The sequence below is a fragment of the Danio aesculapii genome, chromosome 21, assembly GCF_903798145.1.
Source record: "Danio aesculapii chromosome 21, fDanAes4.1, whole genome shotgun sequence".
Classification (NCBI taxonomy): domain Eukaryota; kingdom Metazoa; phylum Chordata; class Actinopteri; order Cypriniformes; family Danionidae; genus Danio; species Danio aesculapii.
Genome location: NC_079455.1, coordinates 24,867,174 through 24,891,655, shown reverse-complemented (window position 1 = coordinate 24,891,655; position 24,482 = coordinate 24,867,174). Strand labels below are relative to the sequence as shown.

The following is a 24,482-nucleotide window of genomic DNA, read 5'->3' as shown; positions in this document are numbered from 1 at the left end:
ACTGGAGTCAGATCCCTACAGGGCGGGAGTGGGAAGACAAAATAAGGCACAGGAGTGGTCCGACTGCTTGCACTTCTCAGGGCGGCGATGGGTTCATTTATGCAGGCGCACGCTGGCGATGTGGAGCATTTGATTTGGAGGAATCCGACCTGATGATCTGACAGATCTCATGGGCGCATAAAACGATGGACACGTTTTTTTATGAAATGTGAAAGGAAGGAATAGGGGCAGGAGGAGGGGGGAAGTGGAGATAAGTACATGGAGACTGTGAAAAGAGGCAGATAGGAATGCGCGGTACATAGCATTTAGGGGTTAGATCGCAGCAGGAGATATGGATGTTTTGCATGAATGTGGGTGTCTATCGGCGACACTGCAACATAGGAAAATGGACCTTTTTCCCAGAAGGCTTGTGAGTAAGAATAATAGGATAGGAAACATCTCCAGTCAAGTGATGGAGCTGTCAGGTACAATGAGCGGTTTTACGGTTAATGCGAGTTGGAAAACAAGGATTCATAGCGCACGTGTCTTACTCCATGTGTGACTCAGTGTCATGATTCAACTGTTACAGGCGCCCTCCGGAGAAGAGGAAGTTTCTCCATTTGTGTGAAGTTATGAGTAAAGGAAACACAAAGTGAACAAAGTGTCAGTCTTTTTGCTGTAACTGAAGCATAACCGTTTGCACAATGTAGCGGCTTTCACCTTGATCGTATCAGGAGCTGTTGATGTAAGCTAGAACTAGAAAATATTTGAATGTTGTTTATGTTTTGTGTTGCTCCGTAACATGGAAATGTGATGGGGTTGTTAACGCATTCAAAATAAAATTTATAATTATTAAAGTAAAACAACGAAGCTAAATTTAAAATGAATGAAAAAAACTGTTTACAATAAGCAGTGTTATTATAGTGGCATTTATTCATGTTAATGTTAGTAAAAAGACATAGTTTGGGTTTTTAATGTATATTAATCAAAGTTAATAAATTCAATCCTCAATTTTAATACTGTATTAGTAAATGTTAAAATGATTTATAGTTTTAAAAGTGTGCAGAATATTTTTCTATTGTTATTATTGTGTCAACAAAACTAGGAATTACCTATAATGTAACAATTAACTATAAAATTAGGAATTGCTAAATTATTTTATGGGGACAAAATTTGTTGCAAAATAATCGCATGTATTTTATAAGCAAATAATAAAAAAAACTGAATTTGATATTCAGAAAACTGCATTTTTGTGTGTGAGTATAAAATACTTAAAAAATTGTATATAGAATATATTTGTACAATTTTTTAAATTATTAACCATTTTATTTATACTGTATTTATACTATATACTGTAAAAGAATGTTATAAACAACTCAGGCTCATTCTGAAAACATACCCCTGTATACATTTCTGGAGAATGACAAATCACGCCCCAGGAGGTAGTTTTCGGGGGTTTTTTTTGCAGTTTTTGTTTTCGCGAATCTACCAGAGGGCACTGTGTACGCTTTTTGAGATGCCATTCACGCCTGCTGTTCTTGCGTAAATCCACCAGAGGACGCTTTCGACTGACTGACTGACTGACTGACTGACCGATCAACTGACCCACCCACCCTCCTCCTTCCCTATCCCAACCAATAGTGTTTTCAAAAGCACAAATTGACCAGCCCATCCATTTCCCTAAACCCAACCGACAGTCGCCTGATTTTTACCACGTTTTCAGATTTTACCACATTCTCACCCTGTTATTTACTTGTTTATTTTATTTTTTGGTTTCTGTTTTTGTCTTACCCGCTTTCTGGAACCGATCTTTGCTGGACGCGAACCACGTTGTCGAGCTCAACTCCTCTCTGCATTTTAAATCCGCCGACGTACATGGTGAGCTAACTGGAGAAACTGTTAACAGTGGGAAAGCCTTCCGCATGGAGATAAAGCCTGATATATACTTCTGCGTCGAGTGATCGGCATGACCCACGGCACATGCCTTGCACGTTGTTGTGCAGTTATACTTCTGCATGTTTTTTGTGCTGCTCTTCAATAACACTTCCGTAACGTAGCTGACAGTAGGTTTTTATGTTTCTCTGTGTCGAGTTTCTTCACTGGTTTTTTGTTTTTTCTGAACGCAACCTTAATGTAGAAGTAGCTTAAACTCGCTCATTTTGAGGTGGGAACCGAGGGATGTGCAACAACTTTAATCATAAGGTAAACACAAAACAAAACTTTCCATCTGGATGTCCTTCTTGGGACTCCACACTTGTAAACACTTGCTCCAACGTGAGTTTGCGCAGCTCTAGGTCCCGCCCACACTCGTCAGTGCTTCCAAGCCGACCAATCACAGTGCTTGTGCTACTCGTCGTTGCGTGACGTGTTTTTTGAGAGGTGCGTGTCGCCGACAGCCACAGCCAGGGCCATGCGTCCATGCGCAGACAGCGCCGGAGCATACGCGTGCGCTTTTTGCAGAAGTATAAATCAGCCTTAAGCGGTCAGCTGGTAAGCACAAAAAGGAACGATGTCATACCACCCCATAGCGTCAATTTTAAAGACGAAATGCAGCCATACTGTATGTACTTCTGCCTACATAATTTGCAATCTCCATAAATGTATATAGGGCAACGTTTTCAAAAACTACGAACTTGAACTAGGAACTCGACAGACACAAGAAGAAAAAAACATTTAAGTTTTGTGTCTGTGTATTATTTTAAACAAGTTTGAAACAAGTTTTCCTGAATGATTCTCTTCATTTGTCTGATGTCTGCCTGTCATGATTTAGTTAGACAGAATGTCTTTGTTAGCCGGTGTGGCGGCTAATCATTGTGAGTGAGGGGTCGCTCCAGGAGAGCAGAGGGTGACGAGCTCAGCCTCTGTGCTGTCAGTCAGTGCTCCCCGTCCCGCTCAGGAAGCCATCAGGGGGGGATCAGAGGCCCCGGCCCCGCAGGTCAAATGTGAACATGCTCTGGTGACTGCAGTTCAACTCACAATCCTGGACGGCTCAAGGCAGCATGTTTTTCCAATATGGCCGATGTGGAAGTCTGATCTTAATCTCAGAGGATAGAAATCCAATTTCAAGGGAAGGTTTTTTTTCACCAGCCTCTCCCTCCTGCGTGAGCGAGGCCAACGGCAGCGCAGGCTGTCTGATATCAAAAGACCACGACTGCTATTTGTAGTCTAGTCCCTCAATCTTCATAATGCTGTAAGGTAAACCAGAAACATTCCTACTTTGTGCTTTAAGCGAGATCTGATTTGTAGCTTTGATAAGGATCCTGTACTTTGCGCCTTCTGCTTAGCAGTCGCCTGAGTTGACTCTACCTGAGCCAAAACTATTCCCCGCATTACAAAGAGCTCTCAAGAATGTGCAAGAAAACAGATAGGTGTGCGTCTTATCTCAAAGACGAAGCATCAATCCATCTTTCCCTCATTTATCAGGCTTCTCGGTTACATCATATCTGATCTCTCGACCCATAGCTGGAATACTGGTGTCTGGGAGGTTTATTGCCCCCCGGCCGCATGCGGATCTGGTATCATCTGTGTGGGAAAGGAGACGTGGATGAGCTGCCCGAGCCGTGACAGTCTAGAGTGTCTTTGAATAAGCAGAGCTGGTATAGTAGTCTAGTCTTAATGTCTGCCGATGAGAGGTCAGTTACATGCCGCATGCTGACAGCGGGGGAATTCTGATGACTGACACAACGAGAGTTTGTCATGTAAGCCACCCGTCAAATCATCCTAATACGGTCGAGGCTGTTGATTATTGCCGCAGAAATTTGGTGGGAAACTAGAGAGCTGTTTATGCACTTACATGTTCTGTACTTAGGGTCCAAAATTCACACAAAATTGCTTTGGAAAATTGGCAATTGGAAAAGTGGAAATTGGCTGTGATGAGTCGCTTGCCAGTTATTTTAGATGAAAAAAGGTATACTGAAATAAAAGGTGTACAATTCTTTATAGTTTATTTCATGAAATATTCTGCCATCTAAAATTGGTTTAAAACAAATCCATCTGTCTAATTATGTTACAGTTTTACATTTTACAATGTCGATATCACAAAAATTCAAGTCCACGTGAACCAAAAGCTGAGCCTTTTTGTTTTTTGCACATCATTCCCTTGTAGCAAACTAAGACTAAGAGGAGCATGGCTAAGATTATTGTAGCTGAAGCTGTCAAACTGAAATCAAAGAAGAAGGAACACCACTTTGAACACAAAAACAAATGGTCAGACTTTGAAGATTACAAAAATAATTTTTGTTTTTAATGGATTAATGGAATAATTATTAATCTAAAGAACAACAATGTGTGCTAGAAAAATAAACATTGTAAATTTTGCGAGCTGTCACTGGGGTGGTACCTTTTCAAAAGGTACACATTTGTACTTAAAGGGTACCTCAAAAGTATATATTAGCACCTAAAATTTTTAGGGGGAAACACTTTTGTACTTTTTAGGTACTAATATGTACCCTCGAGGTACTAATATGGACCTTTTAGGTACAAATTTGAACCTTTCAAAAAGGTACCACCCCAGTGACAGATCGCGAACCTTTATTTTTCAGAGTGTATGAGGAAAATCCACCGGTCCACTCTCAAATTCTTTAAATTCTTTGAGCAAATTCTTTCTTCTGTCTCACTTTTTCAGCAATATGTGTTTTGTCAAGACAAGAAAAGATTACAATTTATAAAATATTATGCTAATATTGTAATGTGTAAATTTCACGGCCTAGTAGGAATAGAAGCTTATTTATTTTTATTTTTTTTACAAAATAACTCTTATATAACACAAATTCAGAGTTGATTTACAATATATGGTTTAAAACATTGTTGGTAGCCATCAACTATTTAATATAATTAAAATCCTCTTTAAAAAAAATTAATTATATAAGTTATATAAGTGTATCTATATTTGAGGGGTTAAATATTGACATAAGTATTTTAGATTTGCAGAAATTAAGCATTTTTTTTCTATTGGAACACCCTTTTTCTTTTTCAAACTTTATGAAATAACCTCATGATTGTAATGAACAACAAGTTATTTACTATATATTGTTGGTCATAGGGCTGGTCGGTATGACAGTATATAGTGTTATCACTAGGGTTGGGCGATTTGGCCTAAAATCAAAATCTCGATTAATTGAACATTTTAACTCGATTACGATTAATGAACAATTATTTCTTTTATTTATTTCTTTTATGTTTTTGCCCCATAGTTGACTGTAAATATGCTAACAAATGACAAGGGAGAGATTTCTAAATAAAAGGTGCATTACTTGATTTTAAAATAATTGAAGGAAACACACACTAATCTAATCTAATATCTATGATTATTTATTGAACATCAACGTTGAACAACTGAACTTGAAACACACATTACCTAAAACCAACAGTCACTTTCACATTTGGAAACAAAGTTAATTATTTTCAGTGTTTTTCATATTAAAAGTAGGAAATAATCAGTATCTCCTCTAAATAAAATAACTCTTGTATATCCTGTAAATAATATTTTAAACACTGCATTTCTTGCATCTTCTGTAAACAAAGATTTTATTGTAAATAATAATTTGAAAGTAATGGAAAAAATGCCATCTCAAGGCATGTCAGTGCAACTTCCAATCATCGTCAATGTAGTGCAAAGTAAGACTCAAGAATAGGTCTATCATCCTACTTGACCAGAGATCATATGTGGCTGCAAAGTACAATATAAATCCACCTCAGCCTTTAACAGAGCGGGGTCACGTGACTCCTCATGCAGTAGGGAAAGTAATTGAAAAAATCGTCCTGGAAAAATTAGGTCTATTGTAGGTTCTGAATGCCGAATGCTGAAATTTTGATTACTTTTCAATTAATCGCCTAGCCCTAGTTACCACAGAATTTTTTAATCTGTGTATAACGCAAAATATAAATAAGAAGGTGTGGCCAACTCAGCATAGTGCAGCATGCATGAAGCTGAGAAAAATGCTCAATGGGAGGCTGGCAGTGTGGCCAAATTGCTTTATATTTTCATCAATAAGTGATCACTTAGTTTTAATATTTAATATGTAATTGTTTATTTTTTGTATTTTTGAAGGATCAAACTGTTTGATTTTCCATAAAGTGTTTACATATTTTTTTTTTCATATATTAAAGTTATTTTCCTGTCACTTGGGATATACAGTTGAAGTCAGAATTATTAGTCCCCCTGAATTATTAGACCCCTGTTTATTTTTTCCCCAATTTCTGTTTAACGTAGGGAAGATTTTTTCAACACATTTCTAAACATAATAGTTTTAATAACTCATTTCTAATAACTGATTTATTTTATCTTTGCCATGATGACAGTAAATAATATTTTACTAGATATTTTTCAAGACACTTCTGTACAGCTTAAAGTGACTTTTAAAGGCTTAACTAGGTTATTTAGGTTAACTAGGCAGGTTAGGATAATTAGGCAAGTTATTGTATAACGATGGTTTGTTCTGTAGACTATTGAAAAAAATATATAGCTTAAAGGGACTAATAATTTTGACCTTAAAATGGTGTTTAAAAATTTAAAACTGCTTTTATTCTAGCCAAAATAAAACAAATAAGACTTTCTCCAGAAGAAAAAATATTATCAGACATACTGTGAAAATTTCCTTGCTCTGTTAAACATCATTTGGGAAATATTTAAAAAATAAAAAATAAATAAAAGGGGGCTAATAGTATTTTATATGTTAAAAGATGTTACTTGAAATGTTTATAATAATAATAAATTATGTCCACATAAAACTGTGATATACAGTGGAATTTGTTCATCAGAAGTCATATTTTGTTTACTATATTTACAAGGTTAAAAATAAAACAAAATAATCAAATAAGATCTATTGACTTTCCTTTTGTACTTTTTATGGAATAACTACATTTCTAAAAAACAATTTCCTGAAAGATACCATTAGTAAATTAACTTTCTCATACCGTGAAATAAAATTTTGTTCATATTGCCCATCCTTCACTCCCCCACACTTCTGCCCATTTTCCCACCCCAATTATCCAAATACCCACCCCGGGATGTCATCCTAGTAACGTCTCTGGGCAAAAAGTTAATTTTGGACTCTGACAGTACTTATACAATATTCAGTTTGCGCACTCACGCTTAGCAGCTATTTATTGTGGTAGCAGCCAATGCTGAGAGCAAGGTCGGGATGTACACCGCATTTCAGAAGTGGTGTTTCCAATCAATACTGGTATCCCGCTCCAAACTTGACCAGACTTGAGGAACGAGACAAAAGCAATTTCACCCAAATCAAAGGAAATATGCTTGTGGGGACATGATTAAGGGTTCACAAGCGCCCAGTATGTCAGTGTAGACAGCACATAAGCACATTGATTTAACCCAAGCTCTCCCCGCAGTCATGAGAAGAGAGACAGCAGATTAAGTGCAGCTGGAGACCCCACACAGCAGGGAACCATAGGGGTCAAGGCTGGAAGAGCTACGCTGCATTATGGGAATGTCTGCGAGCTCCAGAGATGAGCCTGCCAGCTAATGGGGGAAAAAAGAGAGTTATAATTCTTTTCTTCCGACACATCTTTCTCATGTTTCTCTTTCTTTCCAGATCCCGTTATAGCTTTATCTTGACACTTTCGTGGTGGTTTAAAGTGTTCAAATGATATATGAGGCACTGACAAGACACCGTTAATGCTTTAATTTGTTTAAAAAATATTAAAAGCAGTTCACTTGTGCAGAAGGTTGAATGGTGATGAAGGTCAAGAAGTCTTTGAATTTTTAGTTTTAACTTTAAGTTTTATATGATAATATAAAAAGAGATTTCAATAAACGTAAAAATAGTAGCATGTTTCAGATGTGTACACACTTTAATTCATTTTTTAAACTGTGGCTTTATATAGTATATATATATGATTTTATAAATATATATATATAGTTTTTTTTTTTCAGTCTAACGCAGTGGTTCCCAAACTCGGGGTCACAGGACAATGAGAGGTTGATTCCCAAAAATCAAATCAAATTTTTATTAAACTATTAAAATTACTATATTTTATCCATAACCTACTGAAGATAAAAAATAGTTACATTAAAAATACAACATGCAAATAAAAAGCCATCAGTTGTTTGTTATTTTTTCAATTGGATTGCGACTCCTGGGTTTTTTACATTAGATTATCCTCAGAGCAGTAGCGTCATTTGCACCACCCTAAACTTTCTGACACCTTTATGGCACTCAAATACATTAAAAATAAGTACAGGTGACTCAACATGGAGGATGATGTCCAAGTGGTGGTGTCCAAAATTAAACCAAGTATAGAAATGTTGCACAATTTTGTGTTTTTTCAATATGCTTGTGTTTATATAGGTTTATTGGTGTGTGTGAGCCGTTGCATTCAACATTTGTATGTTTATAACCACCTCTGATAATAGTGGGGGTCATGAGTCACTGGCATTGTTATTTTGGGAGTCGTGGGCTGAAAAGTTTGGGAACCCCTAGTCTAATGTAAAGAAAACATTGTTGAATTTATAAAGTGAACATAATTAAACATATGAACATAATTAAAACAAGTTAACTAAAAATCATAATTTAACTTCAATTGGGATCATTTTGTAGGGGAGTGCAATTGTATAAAATGTACAGAATTATACAAAACATTTGACAAAATAATTTAAATTTTATATTTATATTTTAAACTGTGGTTAAAATATAAATATTCCAATACGAAATATATATTTGAAGGCTAAATCAAAAATTTTAAATAAATTTTAAGGTCAGTGTATACAGTTGAAGTCAGAATTATAAGCCCCCCTCTGATTTTTTCTTTTTTTTTTTTTCTTTTTTAATATTTTTCTTTTTTTAAATGTTTTCACAGTATGTTTGATAATATTTTTTTCTTCTGGAGAAAGTCTTATAGGTTTTATTTTGGCTAGAATAAAAGCAGTTTTTAATTTTTTATTAAACATTTTAAGGTCAAAAGTATTAGCCTCTAAGCTAATTAAGCTATATTTTTTCGACAGTCTACAGAACAAACCATTGTTATACAATAACTTGCCTAATTACCTTTACCTGCCTAGTTAACCTAATTAACCTAGTTAAGCCTTTAAAAGTCACTTTAAGCTGTATAGAAGTGTCTTGAAAAATATCGAGTCAAATAATTATTTACTGTCATCATGACAAAGATAAAATAAATCAGTTATTAGAAATGAGTTATTAAAACTATTATGTTTAGAAATGTGTTGAAAAAATCTTCTTTCCATTTAACAGAAAATAAACAGGGTGGCTAATAATTTAGGGGGGCTAATAATTCTGACTTTAACTCTATGTAATATAATATATGCAATAATTAAATTGATTAAATGCACACAACAAAATGAGACATCAAGTCTTTGACTATAGTACTAAAGATTCACTGTATAAAATGCTGGACCATTTTAATTTGACCAGTGCTTGCGAAACTATTAAATTCAAGACAAAAACCCAGTGTTAGCCAAGTGCAGTTAGAATTTTTAAAAAAATTTTATGACAAGCTTTCATAAAGGTGATAAAAGCTTCACTGACACAAGGCCACTAGGATCATTTTGTTTCAGGTTTAGCCTGAGTCCTCAATTGTTACCTGTCTGAGCAGTTTGCGGCTTTTCACATGCAAAGGCCTCATTTAAATGCTTCCACCAGCCTCAGAAGGAAGCACAATCAGCATTCATTTTGCTTCCTACTCATAGATGCAAGCGCTGCTACATTTGGCAGTGCTGTTTCCCTTGTCATCTCAACCATGAGCCATGTTGCTCAATTTATCCTCTCCATAAAGAAAAGCAAATTAACGCTTTAAGGCAAGACAATGCAGGCAAAAATATCATTTTTTCATGCATCTGTCAGTTCGGAGATTTTGGTCTTTTTGACTTTCCATATAGGGTTTTTGTTTTCAGTCTAACGTAAAGAAAACATTGTTGAATTTATAAAATCGGGTCTGGGGCTTCACGATACTGTAAAAAAACTGACAATATTTTGTTTTTCTCAGGTATATATTGCAATATGAACATAATTTCACAAGATGACACTATTTAGAAAACAAATCTTAATTTTAGCATCAGTTGGAATCATTTTGTAAGGAGTGCATCTGCATAATATGTACAAAAATATATAAAAAAATTTAAGAAAAAAAATTAAAGCACAGATTAAAACAGTAGATCAAGGAATTAAATGAATCTAACAGTGCAAGTTTTTGGTGGAGTCTAAAAGTGGAACAAATTCAATAATAAATTGTAAAATAAAACCTCAAAGTCTTCATTGTATAAATAAACACAATAATTTTGTTAAAGCGGCAAACTTTATCATTTCTTGTCTAAATGTACTTTACATCTTACAGTCGCAGGCCTTAAAATCATACAAATAAAAATATTTCACATTTTTATATTAAAGTTCAACTTTGACTCCACTGACTCCTAAAATCACTTGTTCTGAACTGTAGTTCCTGCTTAATATAATCCCAAATTACAGATCCAGCGATGTGACTATTGTAGATTCGCACATTGTGATATTAATGCTGAAACAATATATTGCGCAGCCCTAATTGGGTCTGTAGAATTCAACAGAAATACATATTTTTTAGAGGCTGTGTTCTCAAAATATTTTTTGTATTCTGCACTGATAAATAAAATTATATAAAGTGAAAAAAGCTCTTTTCTAAAATTTTCTTTGTAAAACATTTGACACTTAAATAAAAAATAGACTTCTTCCAAAGAAGAAATGTAAACGAGTTAATTAAAAAATGCATCATTTGCATATATAAACATAACAATTAAAAAAAAACAAATTTTTTATATAAAATAATATTTAATTTAAAAATAAATAAATAAATAATAATAATAATAATCAACTATTCACCTGCAGTGTCTTTCCTTAAAGGGGTAGTTCACCCAAATTTAAAATTCTGTCATCATTCATTTAAAACTTATTTGAGCTTGTTTATTTTAATCACTAAATAAGTTATTTTGGAAAAAAATGGTTTAAAATGCTAACTTTTAACTTACACAGTATTTGTTTTTCCTATTATGTTACCAGTTTCTAACATTCTTCAAAATATCTTCTTCTATGTTCAACATAAAAAAAAACGTTAAAGATTTGGAATCACTTGAGGACAAGTATAGTGTGATTCATTCAATCATTTTCCTTCGGCTTTGCCCCTTTATTCATCAAGGGTCGCCACAGCGGAATGAACCACTAACTTATCCATCATATGTTTTACACAGCGGATGCCCTTTCAGCTGCAACGGAATACTGGGAAAAGTATAGTGTCATTTTTGGGTAAACTATCTCTTTAAGAAGAACAGGTAGACAGCCTTTCTCTCCACTGTCTCCTCTTTATGCAGTTTGTAATGCAATCTGGCACAGCCAAAGAGAGATGCAAATGTACACCAGTGGGGTGATGGGGGGTGGAAGAAAGCCTTGGTGTTTTTTCTACGGATCACACTAGACGTAAAGGTGACTAAGTAATGAGCAATGCGACGCACTTCAATAAATCCCCTCTTTCACCGCCTCAGCGTAATGAGTACGGACTGCCGAAAATGCAATTTCCTTATAGCCAACACAATATGTTCTTGATAATTCAATTGTCGGGGCTCGCTTTTACTGATGTCGACATGCGATTTGAGCTTTTCCTTACCGACAAAATAAACAAAACTGAAGTGGATGTCTTGTTTTTCTGGCTGGATGCTGGAAATTTGGAGTATTTGACAATGTAATTCGGCGTAAATAAACTAAGACTAATGTTCTGTGCACGCACGGTTCATTAGTGGCAGGATGATGAATTGCTCCTTCCCTTTACATTTGTTTACTGGCGGCAGATATTTATTGAACACTCTTATCTTGACCGCAAGCATCACTTACGGCAGGTTCTTTTTCACCGGACAGCAAATTTGCGCTTTTTTCCAGAGGTCCTTTCACTAACCTCTGCTGGCTGTGACCTTTCCACGAGCCTCTTAGATGTTGATTGGTCACTACATACATCAACACTCTCTACTTAAAGCTGTTCTGGCGGCTGGTAACATCAACAGCTGCAAATGACAGATCACAGGCCCAAAGAAACACCTGCCACTAAAAGCTCCGTAATCAGCTGTGATGATACAAATGACTTCTGTTCGGCCCATAAGCCATTTCAGCGATGACTGCTGAAGCTCACATCTTCTGCTCCACTCACAGCTCTCACAGTAGTCCACAGTACTGCTCTGTTCGGAAGATATAGGGGGTGATGAGAATGAAGAGGACAGGTGTTAGGAAATGGACTTTAAAATGCGTGTGCAGAGATCTTAGAAATGTATAGTCATTATTTATGAAAGGCTCACAATTTCGACTGGAAATATATGTTAGGTTATGTTAAGATCTGATCACATTTCTTACATAATTCATAATTTAGGAATTTTTTAGATTTAGAGATTTGAATTCATCAAATATTGACTATTCTTGTGAAGGAAAATTTTGGAGTTGTATTGTCTAAAAAATGTAACATAAACATATATGGAAACTTTTTTTTCTTTTTGTTATTTAATGCTAAAAGTAAAGCAAAGCAAGTTTATTTATATAGAACATTTCATACACAATGGTAATTCAAAGTGCTTTACTTAAACACAAATAAAAGAATCAAGAAAATACAAATGATTAAAAGAATCAAAACTGATTAAAACAGATTAAAATGTGCTAAAACAGGTTAAAAAGAATGAAAAAGAAAAGAAAGGCACAATAGTGTGATCTGTAGCACAGTGCACATTCAGTAAAGGCACAGCTAAACAGATGTGTTTAAGTCTTGATTTATATGTGCCTAATGTTGGAGCACATCTGATCATTTCTGGAAGCTGATCCCAGCAGCAGGGGGTGGAGTAGCTGAAGGCAGGTTCACGCTGCTTTGACTGAACTCTTGGAATTTCTAATTTACTTGATCCTAATGATCTGAGTGATCTGTTAGGTTTATATTCAGTGAGCATATCTGTAATGTATTGAGGTCCTAGGCTATTTAGTGATTTATTGACAAGTAATAACACTTAACAATATATTCTGAATGTAACTGGGAGCCAGTGAAAAGACCTGAGGACAGGTGTGATGTGCTCTGATTTTCTGGTTCTGGTCAGAATCCTGGCCGCAGCGTTCTGGATGAGCTGTAACTGTCTGACTGTCTTTTTGGTAAAGCCAGTGAGGAGTCCATTACAGTAATCCACCCTGCTGCTGATAAAAGCATGAACAAGTTTCTCAAGTCCTCACTGGAAACAAATCAAACAAAGTATGCTCTAAATGACAACATTTATATTTATTTTGAAGAAATGTCAAAACATAAATTATGTTATTCTTAAAAATCGTAAATTCAAGAAAACAAGTGGTCTTTCCAGAGGTGTATTGCAGTGTTTATACATACAGTTGAAGGGAAAATGTTTAATTCTATTAAAAAATTTTCCCAGCTTCTGTTTAACAAATATTTTACAACACATTTTAAAACAGTAGATATAACCCTTTGACTGCCTCTCCACCAAACGGTTGTCCATGTTTTAAATAATGACTTAAAGTAATTTAAAGAATGTTTTAAATAATGGTTTACAATACAAAGCGTTATTGGTTTACAAAAAAAATCAAACAAACATAATCCTGTTGCACTAATTCACTTGATTTTGGTTTTATTGTAAAAAAAACCAAGACAACATTTTAAATGAGAATTTGAAATATTTTTATGGCACACTTCAAAAAATAAAGATGATTTAGTATTCAAAAATGTTCTATTTTGAAAATAAATTGATCTTACACTTCATATTTTCAGATTTTTATATGTATTATTTCCTGTACTTTTACTATAAATTGACATATCAACCATTTGGTAGAGGTTGATATTTTAGAAATTACGGGATGTGTTGAAACAAAGTTAACTAGCGACATTAGGAGTTAAGAAGTGCAATCCAAAAAAAAAAATCTTGGTGGGGTAGTTAAAGGGTTAATAACAAGTTTCTAATAACTCATTTTGCAAGATACAAATCTTCAGCTTAAGGTGCAATTTACAGGCTTAACTTAATCCGGTAAAGATATTATTAAAAAAATAATTTTCCTCAGGGTGTAAATTATATTTGCCTTAATAATTATTTCAAACTTGCCAAACTGCTTTTATTCCAGCCAAACTAAAAGAAATAATTCTTTCTCCAGTAGAAAATTTGATTTCTCTGTTAAACATGACTCGCAAAATATTTGAAAAAGAATCAAAATTTCACAGGAAAGCTAATAGTTCATTCAACTTTACTTATGTACACTACTGGTCAAAAGTTTGGGGTCAGTAGGATTTTAAAATGCTTTAAAGCTTATTCTGCTCACCAAGGCTGCATTTATTTCATCAGAAATACAGTACAAACTGTACAATTCTGAAATGTTATTGCACTATAAAATAACTGTTCAAAAGTAGTTTATCATTTAATTGAAGGAATTATTCCAGTGTATTTAATAATGAATTTTCAGCTTCATTATTCCAGTCTTCAGAGTCACATCATCCATCAGAAATCACTCTAATATTAATTAATATTGTTATTAGTATTTTCATTAATATTATATTTATTATTATTAATAATAATAATAGTAATAAAAGCAATAATGACTGGAGTAATAATTTCATTTGAAACTACATACAATAAGTAATAAGTAAATATTTAACAATTTAACTATTTTTTTAGATTTAATAAATGTCGCCTTGATGAACAGAATAAAAAAAAACATTAAAAAAAAAAACTGACCCCAAACTTTTGACCGGTAGTGTACATCCTTACACTGAATGGCATTTTAGCTGATGTGTTTTGTAATTTATGTTAAAAATGTAAGATGTCCATCATTTTTCACTCAGAAACAGTAAAACTGATGGACCAAAAAGATACCATAAACAATGAATATAAACTATGGCTCCTCTCATGATAACTACAGATTTATCTTACGTGCTGCACTGCATAACACTTGAAACACTGCATTGTGAATATCGCTGTCTCTGCTGATAAATGACTTGTTGTACCTCATTTGTAAGTCGCTTTGGATAAAAGCATTTGCTAAATGACTAATGTAAATGTAGATGAAAATCTAAAGCTCGGGCTCGACCAGGTATAAAAATGCTTTACTGTTGTCTTAAAAATAAGGACTTTGATTTATTAAACAATGTGTGCAGCATGAATCGATCGGCCCTGGTATTGATCATCTGAAATGTTTCCACAGCATCTACGCTGGCTGAAAATGGGAAACGGAGCTGCTTAAGGCTGAAAGTTTTCGTCAGACCTACGGGTAAGTTTTACAGGCCCCTCAGGAGAGATCCTGGCGTGGCTTCTGACAAAAGCTGCTTGCAATTGCATCGTTTATCAGCTCTGGAACAGTTCAATGAGTTAAAGATGATGACAACACCCTGTTTTATGTTTCTCCCACAGACAATTGCGATAAAAGTCACGATCGCGTCGACAAACCCAATGATGGAAGCATTAACGCTATAGAAAATAATAATGGTTTGTATTGAACGTTAAATTATAGATTGTATTTTAGGGTGCTTTCACGTGTCTAGATTGATTTTGTTCCAAAACAGGGATTCAAATTGTTACAATCTTTTCTATTCTTGGTGCGGTTTGCTATCACATGACAAAGTTTCTAAATGGAACAAAATTGTTAAAACTAGCCACGTGCGAACAAACTTTCCACACATTGGTCAGTTTCACCGTTTATTTTCTGGGATTTTGCTCATAGCTGTCACTTCAATATTAAATGGTCATACCCACAGACATCGTCATTAAAGATATGGATAAATCAGAGATCAGCCTCATTTCAATAATACAGGGTTGTAAACATTTTGTCAATCTATTGTCCATCTTTTTTTTTCTTACATTTATCTAACAGTTATTTTAAAATTAGACATTTTATAACTATTGTCTTCATTCGCATTATCATTATTAATTATGAGCTTAAAGAATGAGTTGGCGAGAATTATGCATTTACACGTTCATGTATGAGTAGAATTAACAAATGAACTGAGATTGCGTTGAGAATGGATGATCAATTGAAGTGTCAGTGCTAAAATGAACAAAAGTTTAATTCATTCATTAATTAATTTCCCTTCGGCTTAGTCCCTTTATTCATCAGGGGTCACCACAGCGGAATGAACCGCCAACTTAATCAGCATATGTTTTACTCAGCGAATGCCCTTCCAGCTGCAACCCAGTACTGGGAAACACCCATACACTTTCATTCACACACATACACTACGGCCAATTTAGCGTACCCAATTCACCTGCACTCACCGGCCACTTTATTAGGTACACCTGCTCGTTAGCGCAAATTTCTAATCCAATCACATGGCAGCAACTTAATGAATTTAGACATAGTCAAGACGGAAAGAAAGGGGATTTAAGTGACTTTGAACGTGGCATGGTTGTTGGTCCAGACGGGCTGGTCTGAGTATTTCAGAAACTGCTGATCTACTAGGATTTTCACGCACAACCATCTTTAAGGTTAACAGACAATGGTCCAAAAAAGAAAAAATATTCAGGGAGCGACAGTTCTGTGGGCGCAAATGCCTTGTTGATGCCAGAGGTCAGAGGAGAATGGCCAGACTGGTTAGAGCTGATAGAAAGGCAAGAGTAACTCAAATAATCACTCATTACAACCAACGTATGCAGAATAGCATCTCTGAATGCACAACACGTCCAGCCTTGAGGCAGATGGGCTACAGCAGCAGAAGACCACATCGGGTGCCACTCCTGTCAGCTAAGAACAGGAAACTGAGGCTAAAATTCACACTTACAGGCTCATCAAAATTGGACAATAGGAGATTGGAAAAACGTCTGGTCTGATGACTCTCAATTTCTGCTGCAACATTTGGATGGTAGGGTCAGAATTTGGCGTCAACAACATGAAAGCATGGATCCATCCTGCCTTGTATCAACGGTTCAGGCTGGTAGTGGTAGTGTTAAGGTGTGGGGGATATTTTCTTGACACACTTTGGACCCATTAGTACCAATTGAGCATCGTGTCAACGCCACAGCCTACCCGAGTAGTGTTGCTGACCATGTCCATCCCTATATGACCACAGTGTACCCATCTTCTGATGGCTACTTCCAGCAGGATAAAGCGAGAATCATCTGAGACTCTTTTCATGAACATGATAATGAGTTCACTGTACTCAAATGACCCCCACAGTCAACAGATCTCATTCCAATTGAGCACCTTTGGGATGTGGTGGAACGGGAGATTTGCATCATGGATGTGCAGCAAGTGCGTGATGCTATCATGTCAATATGGACCAAAATCTCTATGGAATATTTCCAGTGCCTTGTTGAATCTATTTCACGAAGGATTGAGGCAGTTCTGAAGGCAAAAGTGGGTCCAACCCAGTACTAGTAAGGTGTACCTAATAAAGTGGCTGGTGAGTGTATAGCGCATGTCTTTGGACCGTGGGGGAAACCGGAGCACCCGGAGGAAACCCACGTGGACACGGGGAGAACATGAACATATCTCACACAGATATGCCAACGGGTTCAAACCAGCGACCTTCTTGCTGTGAGGGGACAGTGTTAACCACTGAGCCAAAAAAGAACAAAAAAATAATAATAAATAATTTTATTTTTTTCATTTTTAACGGTTTGCCCAACGTTAAGTTAATTTATATTAGAATACATTTGTATTTGATTCAATAATAAAAATAATATAACTATTTTCAGAGGTTTAATTTTCCATGTGTTAATTGCAACAGCGCGAACAACAGAACACAATTTGTTCTGTATATAAAAGGCCTAAATAAACAGGTTTCACATATCACGAATTATACAGTATTAGATGTTTCATCAATCAAACTTTTAGTTGTTATTATACATACAGTTGAAGTCAGAATTATTAGCTCCCCTTTGAATTTGTTTTACTTTTTTAAATATTTCCCAAATGATGTTTAACAGAGCAAGGAAATTTTCACAGTATGTCTGATAATATTTTTTCTTCTGGAGAAAGTCTTGTTTCTTTTATTTCGGCTAGAATAAAAGCAGTTTATAATTTTTTAAAACCATTTTAAGGTCAAAATTATTAGCCCCTTTAAGCCTCTTTTTTTTAATAGTCTACAGAACAAACCATTTTTATACACTAACCTGCCTAGTTAACCTAATTAACCTAGTTAAGCCTTTAAAAGTCACTTTAAGCTGTATAGACGTGTCTTGAAAAATATCTAGTAAAATATTATTTACTGTCATCATGGCAAAGATAAAATTAATCAGTTATTAGAAATGAGTTATTAAACAATTATGTTTAGAAATGTGTTGAAAAAATCTTCTCTCCGTTAAACCGAAATTGAGGAAAAAAATAAACAGGGGGGCTAATAATTCAGGGGTCTAATAATTCTGACTTCAACTGTATATATATTTTTAAATAGTTAAACTTATTAGTTTAGTTAGTGATTAATTTATTGAACTTAAGTTAAAATATTCAGTTAAACATCATGCTTTCACTTCCAAAAGTGCACTTTTACCAGTGCAAAAGAAAAGTTTTGCCGCGAATTCGAGCGCGATTGTCATGTTCACATATGACCAATTGAACAGAGCTATGGGGGAAACGCGCCAGGTTCTGAAGCAAACATCTAGATGTGAAAGCACCCTTTAACTATTAGCGACTGATGAGATTTGCAAACTTTAATCATTCTCTTTTTTCTTCCTCTTCCTCTATTTAGACGGAACAAGTCACGAATCTGCTGAGCCATCCCGAAGTGACGTGAACAGCGCGGGACGTGTTCAGACTGTTGGGCCTTTGTTGGCTTCAGTTCTGGTGCTTCTTGCCTCTCTCTCTTGCTTATAGCGTCCCATACAGACCTTAAGTATACAGGAGGACTCGTGATCGAGCACTTTTAAGAAACATTAGAGATCTTTCTCTCGACTGAAAAGTAGTTTCTTGCACCGGAAGAGACGCGCCGATGTAACTAGATGGTTTTTGATGAACACAAGTCCCACAAAACCGTCTCTCGTAGACCCATAAAAAAACAAGCGTACAAAAATAGGTCTGTGTCCTCTCGGTGCCCCCATGTGACGCTGGAGAGGGCCTTGTAATTGGGGGCAGAGGAAGAAAAGGACTCTCTTTCACAAAGACCTCTTTCAGTGTTGCTGAAGTCTTCTAACAAGAGCGAGAGGACTATCTGAGGGATCTCTACAGGTGCATTGTGGGTAAACGTCGTCACTATGGACTCGACTGCTGACTCTACTAGATATCAGGGCACTTTGTTGCCTGATAGCGTAAACCTCATACAGAGGGAGCGCAGGGAGCTTTTTAATATCTCAACCGGAGTAGTCCGCTCGGACTCAGGTGCTCAGGTGAACGGTGACAATTTTTGAAGAGTTTTCGTAGATTAAAGAAAAAGAAAAGCACTCGTTTTTTTGTACATTGTGTACAGGTGGGACTGAAATGCAGATGTGGTGTTCTTGAAGTAAAAACGCTCAAGTGTAGCTGCCAAAATCGATGTTTTGTTAGGAGTACGAAGCCTCACGGATCAGTGGTTTGAGTGAATATACTAATTTGTTTGGTGAATCATCTTTTTTCTTATTTATTGTTCAGTCTTAGTGCTCTTGACACTTTGTTTGTGATAGTCATCTGCCATCATTTGGGAGAAAGGAACACAACTTAGCTTCAGTCAACTTACATTGGTTTAGATGATAACTTGTCATTATGGGTTAACGTTTTAGCAGGTCAATCCTTGATATGTTATCAGGGAGAAAAATGATCTTTTCATATCACGTCTGTCAGCGGTCATAATACTTCTAACAATCTGGAGTCATTCAGTTGTTTTAGATTTTAATTTTTACAAGTCTCGTAACTTCATTACGTTCAGTCTTGGTGACATTTGAGACGCTTCACAAAAAGTGGACTTGATTCTAAAAATCTCATTTTGTTTTGTTTTGTTAAATTAGAGCCACACTTTATGTTGTTTGCTGTCAAAAATTCCATTAAATAAACACTGCTCTTTGATAACCTCTAAATATATATCAACAAAACACTGTTCGCATGACTTTAATTACTGTATTATTTATTTAGAGACAGAAACAAGCTTCCATAAAAAATGGATAATTATTAGGTTGTGAATATTTTTTAGTAAAATGAAAATCCTCTGATTTTCACCCGCTTCAAATGTTATCACTCGATTGAATGGGCGTTATCAGCTGATAGATATGGGCCAGCAGGGGCCTTCTGCGCCTACTGGTAGGCTCAGAAAGCCGTTATCATCCATCTACATGATTAATCAGCTATACTAATAGAGAAGACTCCAAATCCAGATCTGTTTTGACATTACTGTGATGGTTGGGTTTAGGGTTGGGGTTGGGGTAGAGGCAGACATTAATAAAACACAATCAATGGTAAATTTAATAAATAATATAAATAATTCTTATGGTTAATCAGCTTTACTAATAGAGAAGACTCCAGATCCAGATCCAGATCTGTTTTTACTTTACTGTGACGGTTGGGTTTAGGGTTGGGGTAGGGGTAGACTTTAATAAAATATAATTAATGGGAAATTTAATAAATAATAAAAATAATTCTTGTTAACGTTCGGCCACATTCATATGTGATCTATAGCTGATCAACCATGTGGATGAATGATAACATACTTCTGAGCCTACTAGTAGATGCAAAAAGCCCCTACCCTGCAGGCACAGGGCGTCATATTGATGTTGTACCCCAATGTACCCTAACGTTGTGGAGACGTTGGATTTAGTTTGGAAATGAAAATCCGGTTGACGTCAGAACTCAATGTCAGGCTGACATCAATGTCCAACCTAAAATCAACCTAAAATTAACCAAATATCAACGTCTATTCATGTTACACCTTGATGTTGTGTGGACGTTACCACTATGACATCTATCAGACCTTAGATTTTACTTCAACAAAACCTAAAATCAACCAAATTTCAACATAATTTGACGTCGTTATTGGACTTCAAGATAATGTTGTTCTTAGATGCTGGCTAGACATTGAATTTTGGTCACCTGACGTCATGACCTAAATCTAACCTATTATGATGTGTGCCTGCTGGGTACTGGCCCATATCTATCAGCTGATAACGCCCATTCAATCAAATGATAACATTCGAATAGGCTGGAAGTATCCAAATATTGAAGTAAAATGTAATGCATTAATAATATAAACACAGAAGCATTCACCGTAATGCCTTCTTGCCTGTAAACATCACAAATGTGACTCCTAAATGAACAAAACCAGAACAAAAAATGAAGATTTAAAGTCTATTATTACAGATGAGCAGAAGGAAGGAAATAGTTGAAATTAAATTTTTCAAATGCATCCTGTCTTTCTAGCCTAAAGTCATCACAATGAACAGCATTAGCATTTTAATTGGGTCAACAAAAACTGCTAATTTATGTAAAAAAAAAAAAAAGAAATGTTTTAAAAGGATTCTTCTTGTTTCTAAGCATGAACTAAAAGCAATTAAATTATTTTCTTACATCCTCGAAGCGAATTCTCACACAGGCTTTTCTTTAATCAACATGAATTGTGCTGTTTTTTATTTATTTTTTTAAAAACACAGAGCCGTCCGCACTAAAAGCTCATCTGAGATGTCCTGAAACAGTAGCGGGACGCTGCTTCCACCCGGGTGGCAACTGACACCCTAACGTGATTTAATAGGCTCTTTGATGTTGTCCAAAGTGCCTGGCACGCAGACCACATACTGCGAGGCCTCATGTGGGTTATTTCTGGAATTAAAAAAAACGACAGCAGCACAGGAGGAGCGCGGTGTCCAGTTCAGCCGCAGGCTAGCGTTACTCCAGTGAACTTGGCCAGAGATGGAGAAAGATGAGATCTCCTGCTGGGATCAATAGTAATGGCCTTTACAGACACAAAAACAGGGTAAATATTTGCCCCGCTCCTTGTTCTCCTTGCTTGAATGCTTTTCCTGTTTTTCATTCACATCTACGTATCGACGTCTATATGGATGCTGTGTATCCGTATGTTGTCTTGCAAAGCATATCATGTAGTGATTTGGAGCATAAAAGAGATGAGATGAAGCATTAATCTAGTCAAATCAGATATGTTTGGTCATACTACATTTACAGTCAGATTACATTTGATTACCTTAGATTGTTTGGTAAGCATTAAAAATAAGGCAACTAAAATAGTAATTACTTATAACAATGTGCTTCAAAAGACATCCTCATTCTTTAAAAATCTCCTGTGGAACATTTTATGGCTCCACAAAGCATTGCTGTCGTCCATTTATTGTCATGGGAACAAACCTAGAAGGACATCGTTGGGTTTAATTCAGGAAAGGGTATTTTTGTAAATGGCCTGTAGTGTCTGTCTTTGTCCATATGCAACATTTTACACCGAGGTCAAAGGAATCTCATTGAACGTCCTGGGTTTTTTCCACCACAAGGCAGTTGTGTTCCTGTGTTCTCTCCTCATTTTGGTCCCGGTGTTAGACATCATTTCCTAAATCTTTCCACACCTGCTTCTTCATACAGCTGTGGAGACCATGATATCTAAACCACCATTTCCCTTCGCTTCTTGGCTGTGTTGCCTGAATATTAGACTTTTGCTGTGACGTTGCCGACGGTGCAGCGCTGACTTGCATTATGATATGACACCTTTTTATATCTTCAAATGCCATTGTTTGTAAATACACTTGCTGGAACAGCTCAAATAAATGATTCAATAAATTTGTCATTGTTGTAAGAATTACCTCTCTCTTTATTTTTAGTTAGGGTTTTTGATAGTTATTATATTTATTCGATTTATTTTTTTAGGGGGGGCAACACAACTACTTTATCCACACTGATTTTTGTAAACGACAGTATTTAACTGTAATATGATCTGCATTTTACTGTAGGACAGTTATGCAGTATGTTACTGTATTTTAAAGTTGCATTGTAAAAATGACTGTATATTTTATAGTAAAGATATACAATACTGTAAATGCACATACAGCAAGGTAAATGGTGCTGTAAATGTAAAAACAGTTTTTTTTTGCTGTAATTAATTTACAGTAAGTTACTGGTGAACTGCTGCCAGTCATTTACCATAGATTCTATAGGAAATTGTTAACAGTGACTTATTATTCCTCCACAATGATGTCTGTGGAAGTCTATAAAACCATATAAGTTAAGAGGTTTTGACACAGAACTAGGACCGTCTTATCATTAACCACAGCAAATTTGGAGTCTCTAGCGCCCTTGGAGACTCTAATCCCTCTAGCGCCACCTACAGTCAGAATTAGCATTTTTTTCTCATGCTAAATTTTAAACCTTAAGGACTAGAAAAAGAATCTTTTGTCTTATTTCTAGACTAGATGATTCCAATAATATCTGGATGCAGCCTTTATGATGCAAGCTGAGATTGCATCACTCAGCGATGCAATGTCAGACACAGTGCACTCAATGGAGTGAGTGATGTCACTGTGACGGGTAGGGTTAGGGGTGGGGTTAGGTGAGCGCATTAAAAAGCATTGGATGCAGCTCAGATTGCACTGCACCAGGTCTGCATCTAGACCCCTCTCAATGATTCAATTTAATTTCGCCAATTGCATTTTATTCATAACATTTTTAGCAACAGTTTTATTTTTTAAATTTAAACATAATGTTTTGGTTGCATACTGATTTTTTTTATTAATTATGTTGTATGGAAGTTTGAAATTTTAGATGAAGCCTTATTATGTGTTTGACATTCATAACCTGAGGTTGTCTGCACAACTAGTGGCAGGAGATATGAAAAATGGAAACACAATTCACAACTTTTTTGATTTAGTGGCTAATTCGTATGAATTCATACAATCTTATTGGCACAATTTATTATGATTTGCTCATCCCCCAATGACGGTTGGGTTTAGGGGGGGGGTTGGTGCAACACCTTTTTAAAATCGTACATTTTCGTTTGACTGAACTCGTATGAATTTGTACGAATTAGCCACTAAACTGATAAAAAGTAAAATAGTTACATTTCCTCATGAGATCAGACTGGTTTGGCCAAAAGTCTAGAAATTTCTTTTTGAATTCATAGCAGTACATTGATATTATATTGCAATAGCAATTTTCACTTGTTAACATTATGAATTTTGCCATAAAATGCTACATTTTCAAATTGTAACCTTTACTCTTCTACACTGTAGGTACTCATAAAGATATATTATATCTATATATCTATATCAAATATCTGTATAGTTTTGCCTGTTGTCATGAAAGATCTTGGTCTTAAAAGATTTCGTGGAACAATCTGAGAACAATAACTCGCTTTTTCTAACTGCTAGATTAAACTGTGTTCAATTACAGATTACAAAAATTTGTAAAACTTACACCAAACTTTGTGCGCCATTAGCCAAAATTTGTATTTTCACAAAACTATTATACTTTTATAAACTTTTATAAATGTCTTTAAAACCGTTATTGCAAAATTATTATTATTTTAATTAGCATAATTCTGAAAAGTAATGGCATCATCACCTATTGGTCAAAAGTAATAAATCATTCAATCAAATTACTATGTCTATAATTAATTGCTGTTGGTCTACCTTAGCTTTTCATTCCATCTCTATTGTGCTC

The 24,482-nt window shown here is 35.5% G+C and overlaps 1 protein-coding gene across 2 annotated transcripts in view; it reads left to right on the top strand.

Annotated features, from left to right (window-relative positions):
* The window catches only part of efna5a (ephrin-A5a), a 91,884-nt gene extending 69,258 nt beyond the window's left edge, over positions 1-22,626 (top strand). Inside the window, exons 3-5 of one of the 2 annotated variants that reach the window (XM_056445905.1) lie at positions 15,141-15,206; positions 15,347-15,421; positions 18,619-22,626. In XM_056445905.1, coding sequence (XP_056301880.1) covers positions 15,141-15,206; positions 15,347-15,421; positions 18,619-18,743 — 266 coding nt within the window. In that variant the 3' untranslated portion in view covers positions 18,744-22,626. The remainder of the gene's footprint in view (positions 1-15,140; positions 15,207-15,346; positions 15,422-18,618) is intronic. The other variant, XM_056445907.1, reaches the window with a different exon arrangement.
* The last annotated feature ends 1,856 nt before the right edge of the window (positions 22,627-24,482 follow it).